This window comes from Agrilus planipennis, unplaced genomic scaffold (genome assembly GCF_000699045.2).
Source record: "Agrilus planipennis isolate EAB-ADULT unplaced genomic scaffold, Apla_2.0 scaffold104, whole genome shotgun sequence".
Classification (NCBI taxonomy): domain Eukaryota; kingdom Metazoa; phylum Arthropoda; class Insecta; order Coleoptera; family Buprestidae; genus Agrilus; species Agrilus planipennis.
In genome coordinates this window covers 494,429-501,138 of record NW_020438892.1, presented here as the reverse complement: position 1 = coordinate 501,138, position 6,710 = coordinate 494,429, and the positions used below count along the sequence as shown (strand labels likewise).

The 6,710-nt window shown below is 37.3% G+C and overlaps 1 protein-coding gene across 5 annotated transcripts in view; it reads left to right on the top strand.

Annotated features, from left to right (window-relative positions):
• Positions 1 to 6,710, top strand: part of LOC108737169 (serine/threonine-protein phosphatase 4 regulatory subunit 1) — a 37,377-nt gene that overhangs the window by 22,424 nt on the left and 8,243 nt on the right. For 3 of the 5 annotated variants that reach the window (XM_018469873.1, XM_018469872.1, XM_018469869.1), the window contains one exon: positions 14 to 144. In XM_018469873.1, the coding sequence (XP_018325375.1) occupies positions 14 to 144 (131 nt within the window). The remainder of the gene's footprint in view (positions 1 to 13; positions 145 to 6,710) is intronic. The other 2 variants (XM_018469870.1, XM_018469874.1) reach the window with 1 other exon arrangement.

The window sequence follows — 6,710 nt, the reverse complement described above, 5'->3', positions numbered from 1 at the left end:
AATTAATAGATAGTTTGTTTTGTTCTAGACAAATGGTTCCTAGGGTTCTTGTCGACATTTTCCGGACCTGTTCACCGGACGTCATCTCTAAAGATCTACCTCAGATTATGGAGTATTTCACAAAGTTGGCCGAACAAGATGAGGGTGAGTGTTTGTTTTTTATTTTTATTACCAGGCTGCCCCCAGTAGAAAAGTGAAAGTTTCGATAGGTACAAAATAGTTCAACGATTTTCGGCCGTCGTTTTACAATTTCGATTAATGCCTTGTAGCTTTTTTATCGTTTTTCTCCCTCTCCGTTAAAGGAACAACCCCTTTCTATAGCCTACTGGTGCGAGCGGTTAGAATATTTCGGAGACGTGTTAGGAGATGTAGGTAGTACACGAGGACTACCCTTAAAACGGATACAGTAATTTCCGAACTTATTTTTTTTAATGCCTGCCGGTGTATGGGTAGAGGCGCGGGGTGGGGGGTGTAAGCCCAAGCTAATTTTCGATATGGGTTACTCATCGATTTTTAACGACAAAAATAATTAATTTGAGTTTTTGTGCTACGCAAGATGGTTCGATTTTTTTCCGCAGCACTGTAGATATTACTACATAAAGATGAGGGGTGAAGCGCCGCTGAGGGTTGTTGAGGGTGGTAGGGAAGAGAGAGAGAGAGAGAGAAAGAGAGATATGACGATAGCAGCAAGGAGGTCGTCGAGGTCATCTGGTATCGATTGGTACCTTCGGGCTTTTCTCCCGGTAGCGGCCGTCTCTCTTGTTGGTCGTAGATAATGGTGTATTTGAACTCGGGATGAACTTGACACAGAACCTTTTCATTTTTGACTTTAAAAGGTTGACATGAACGTCGACGTAATCACAATCAAGCGCCAGGCGTTTCTTATTTAGTGTAAATACTTGTCAATTTGTTATTTTAATTAAATACCTACAGTCAAGGAGATGAAACGGTACGATCTCCATTGGAAATCGTCCGTGTACGCTACTGGGTTATTTGTTTGATGAATCAAATGGGTTGTAATCTTTAATCATCTCGAACGCGCCTTTTCCTACACCTGGTATGGATTTGTATAATTAAACACTTGGGGTGATAATGGTCTTTCTAAGCAATAGTCTTATTTTTCTCAAGTTAGTACCCATTCGTATAGAATGTTCTTGTTGTGCTACAATTTATGTTTGTTCTATAGTAGATATACAGGTAAGGCAAAACGTTCACCGAACATAGAAGTTACACATTTTTCGTCAACTGATGGAATATTTTTTCAACCGCGTCTATATGAAAATATCTCCTGATTCTCTGAAAATTATCCTCAAAATATTTTGAACNCTTAACCCTTCGTGCATAGCACTTTATACATGCCGTTACCTAGCATAAGCCCTTGAAGTATAGCACTTACATGTGCCAAGCAAGGAACCTGTTCTACCAGAGCCTAAACCGTAACTTTTGGTTCATATTAGTACCTACTTCATCTATACCAATCATGGGAATCCTTCCTACCTTACTTAACCCTTGCTGTATAACATATATGTCGTTACCTAACGTAAAACCTTGGAGTATAGCACTTACATGTACCAATAAGGAACCTTTTCTACCAGAGCCTAAATCTTAACTACTAGTTCATATTAATACCTTCTTTACCTATGCCAATCAAGGGAACCTTTCCTACTTTACTTAACCCTTGATGCATAGCAGTTTATATATGTTGTTACCTAACATAAACCCTTGGAGTATAGCACTTTCATGTGTCAATCAGGGAACCTTTTCTAACAGAGCCTAAATCTTAACATTTGGTTCATATTAGTACCTACTTCACCTATGCCAATCAAGGGAACCTTTCCTACTTTACTTAACCCTTGATGCACAGCACTTTATATATGTCGTCACTTAACATAAACCCTTGGAGTGTAGTACATAGATGTGCCAAGCAGGGAACCTTTTCTACCAGAGCCTAAACCTTAACTTTTGGTTCATATTAGTACTTCACCTATGCCAATCAGGGGAACCTTTCCTACCTTACTTAACCCTTGGTACATAGCACTTTATATATGTCGTTACCTAACATAAACCCTTGGAGTATAGAACTTACATGTGCCAAGCAGGGAACCTTTTCTACCAGAGCCTAAATCTTAACATTTGGTTCATATTAGTACCTACTTCACCTATGCCAATCAAGGGAACCTTTCCTACTTTACTTAACCCTTGGCGCACAGCACTTTATATATGTCGTTACCTAACAAACCATTGAAATGTAGCACTTTACATTTAGGCAAACCTTTCCTACCAGAACCTAAATGTTAGCCATTGTGTTTACCTATGCCATTATGGAATACATATACGAATTCGAGAAGTCTTTCCCTAACGTAATCTGGTTTCACTCAATGGTTTTGTCGGCGGGGCGCTTGGCCAATCTACAACCACCCTAATCGTCCTATTTCATACCTAATTAAACCCTAGGGTCAAATATTGACATTTACATGCGCTTCACTCGTCAAAACAGCAGCAGGTGCGTTAATTAGTTCTATCCGTTTTACAAGAACGATAACATATGTAGAGAGAAAAGTAAAAATTGCTATCTATAGGTAATTTTGTTCCTTTGTACCTACTTCATCTATACCAATCATGGGAATCCTTCCTACCTTACTTAACCCTTGCTGTATAACATATATGTCGTTACCTAACGTAAAACCTTGGAGTATAGCACTTACATGTACCAATAAGGAACCTTTTCTACCAGAGCCTAAATCTTAACTACTAGTTCATATTAATACCTTCTTTACCTATGCCAATCAAGGGAACCTTTCCTACTTTACTTAACCCTTGATGCATAGCAGTTTATATATGTTGTTACCTAACATAAACCCTTGGAGTATAGCACTTTCATGTGTCAATCAGGGAACCTTTTCTAACAGAGCCTAAATCTTAACATTTGGTTCATATTAGTACCTACTTCACCTATGCCAATCAAGGGAACCTTTCCTACTTTACTTAACCCTTGATGCACAGCACTTTATATATGTCGTTACCTAACATAAACCCTTGGAGTGTAGTACATAGATGTGCCAAGCAGGGAACCTTTTCTACCAGAGCCTAAACCTTAACTTTTGGTTCATATTAGTACTTCACCTATGCCAATCAGGGGAACCTTTCCTACCTTACTTAACCCTTGGTACATAGCACTTTATATATGTCGTTACCTAACATAAACCCTTGGAGTATAGAACTTACATGTGCCAAGCAGGGAACCTTTTCTACCAGAGCCTAAATCTTAACATTTGGTTCATATTAGTACCTACTTCACCTATGCCAATCAAGGGAACCTTTCCTACTTTACTTAACCCTTGGCGCACAGCACTTTATATATGTCGTTACCTAACAAACCATTGAAATGTAGCACTTTACATTTAGGCAAACCTTTCCTACCAGAACCTAAATGTTAGCCATTGTGTTTACCTATGCCATTATGGAATACATATACGAATTCGAGAAGTCTTTCCCTAACGTAATCTGGTTTCACTCAATGGTTTTGTCGGCGGGGCGCTTGGCCAATCTACAACCACCCTAATCGTCCTATTTCATACCTAATTAAACCCTAGGGTCAAATATTGACATTTACATGCGCTTCACTCGTCAAAACAGCAGCAGGTGCGTTAATTAGTTCTATCCGTTTTACAAGAACGATAACATATGTAGAGAGAAAAGTAAAAATTGCTATCTATAGGTAATTTTGTTTGACTTACCCTTTCGCACAGGATGTCCGCATATCGTATGAACAGTGTTTGATTTTTCGGGCGTTGCTCTCTGTTTGGTCCTTTCCCAAGACCAAAACTCTGCACCTATAAATAGACAAAGAAAAACATAAAATGTTAGTCTGGATTTTTTCCTGTCTTTCAACGAGTTGTTTTTTGTGCACTAATCTTACGGTGGTTATTGTTTTGAAAACTTTGTACAATTCCAACTTATAGTTTAGATTTTTATAAATTCTCTACACAAGAAAGATAAAGAAGGTAAGCTAATTGGTCCTTGTATATCTTAGTACTTACAAACAATAAATTATAAAAATATGTAATACTCCAGTATCTCCCTTCGGGACTCTGTAACTATTTTGGAAGATCCCGTTCTNAGGCGCGGGGTGGGGGGTGTAAGCCCAAGCTAATTTTCGATATGGGTTACTCATCGATTTTTAACGACAAAAATAATTAATTTGAGTTTTTGTGCTACGCAAGATGGTTCGATTTTTTTCCGCAGCACTGTAGATATTACTACATAAAGATGAGGGGTGAAGCGCCGCTGAGGGTTGTTGAGGGTGGTAGGGAAGAGAGAGAGAGAGAGAGAAAGAGAGATATGACGATAGCAGCAAGGAGGTCGTCGAGGTCATCTGGTATCGATTGGTACCTTCGGGCTTTTCTCCCGGTAGCGGCCGTCTCTCTTGTTGGTCGTAGATAATGGTGTATTTGAACTCGGGATGAACTTGACACAGAACCTTTTCATTTTTGACTTTAAAAGGTTGACATGAACGTCGACGTAATCACAATCAAGCGCCAGGCGTTTCTTATTTAGTGTAAATACTTGTCAATTTGTTATTTTAATTAAATACCTACAGTCAAGGAGATGAAACGGTACGATCTCCATTGGAAATCGTCCGTGTACGCTACTGGGTTATTTGTTTGATGAATCAAATGGGTTGTAATCTTTAATCATCTCGAACGCGCCTTTTCCTACACCTGGTATGGATTTGTATAATTAAACACTTGGGGTGATAATGGTCTTTCTAAGCAATAGTCTTATTTTTCTCAAGTTAGTACCCATTCGTATAGAATGTTCTTGTTGTGCTACAATTTATGTTTGTTCTATAGTAGATATACAGGTAAGGCAAAACGTTCACCGAACATAGAAGTTACACATTTTTCGTCAACTGATGGAATATTTTTTCAACCGCGTCTATATGAAAATATCTCCTGATTCTCTGAAAATTATCCTCAAAATATTTTGAACAAACCCTTTAACTGATTTAATTTAAATTTGATTTAATGGCACCCCACACATAATATACATAAAATTAAAAGAAAAAAAAAGAAACGCTTACGATTAGCTACTATCACATTTTAGTTGTGGAACTGTACATTAGGTAGTGGAAATATGTATATTTATGCAATACCATTATTGTACATATGTATATGTTAGCATGGATGTTTGTACCATTAGTCATCGTATATGTGACAATCATTGTGATTCCCATGATAAATGAAGTGACAACTTATATGTATGTAAGAATAACGTACATACGTACGTAAATGATGTACAGGAACTAGGCTGCACCCGAATTACGTATTATAATGTGATTATATTTGTGGAGATGTGTGTAAAAAATGACACCACTGAATTGGTCGGTCGCGAACTATCATCATAAATAGAAATAATATGCAAGTGTGAGTTGAATAGAGGAGGAGAATCACGATGACCAACGGTTTTTACCAGGAAAACTTGCTGCTTGGATAGTTTTCGAAACGATTACGTTCCTATTTATAAGGGGAAATAACTAAAAGTCATCATGGGGGCGAGGAAAATTCATTTCTCTTTGAATCATACCATTATTTGTAAAGTATCCATTAAAAATAAATATACACTAGTGGCGAGTTGAAAACCGAGCACATGTAATCATCAAAGGGCAAATTTCTATGTTTGGAGACATTCTGCCTTACCTATATATAGATGTATGTATATGGGCAGGGCAAAAATTCACTTTTTCTGTCTTACGATTAGCAGTACTTTGACACCTTTTCTTATACTATTTCTACCTATATTTGTTCTTATTTAATGATAATAGACGATGTATAGGAAATTCTTTATCTATCGATTATATTTTCTGAAATTGTCATAAGTATTTATAACATCCAAACATCGCTAAACAAACATGGGCAATGCGCAATTCTTTAACGGTTTTATGCACGAGTAAATTAATGAAATGCAGTGGCGTTAAAATTTGACGGTGACGTGTGAGGTACATGTACGTAGGTAGTAATATACAGGGTGTGTTAAGAAAAATACCGTTATTTTTGTATCTACTGCAAATTTTAAATTTTAGCCGTTTTTTTAATACGACTACTTCTGTTAATAAATAAATAGTTCTTACACTTATTGCACTTCTTGTACAATAATGCACCACCAAGTACAATGTTTTCGTTAATTTCCCGAACTCGTCTTGGTATTTTGATCAATTTTTCTCCTTTTTTTAAAAAAGGGTGTATGACAACTACACTGTCGTCATTTCTCTCTGACTTACGATGTTACTAACGTGGAAATTTCCGCGAAAGTCTGTGTAATGGTTCGTTATTTTTTTTTCTTTCTCGTTCTCTCTGTTTTGACGTCATCGCTTGTCAATGGCGGCAGATTACGTCAACCTGGGTGTAATAAGAAGTGCGCATTAGTAATAGCCGTACTCTCTCTTTGTCTCTATCTATCGTTCTGTCCCTCTTTGTTGCCGTCGTTGTCGGATAAAATGTTTAGGCAGGGAATGGAATGGAATGGAATGTGACCGCGCGCTAGACTCCACCGTGACGTTGCCATATTTTCACTCGAATTGTTTTGCGATAGCGGTTTTTTAAATTGTTGATAGATGTTTAAATTACAAATTTTTTGAATGAAAATGTATTTAATTTTTTCTTAAGCCAAAAACTTAATATAGGTACAGACCTAATTAGGAACCTTTCCTA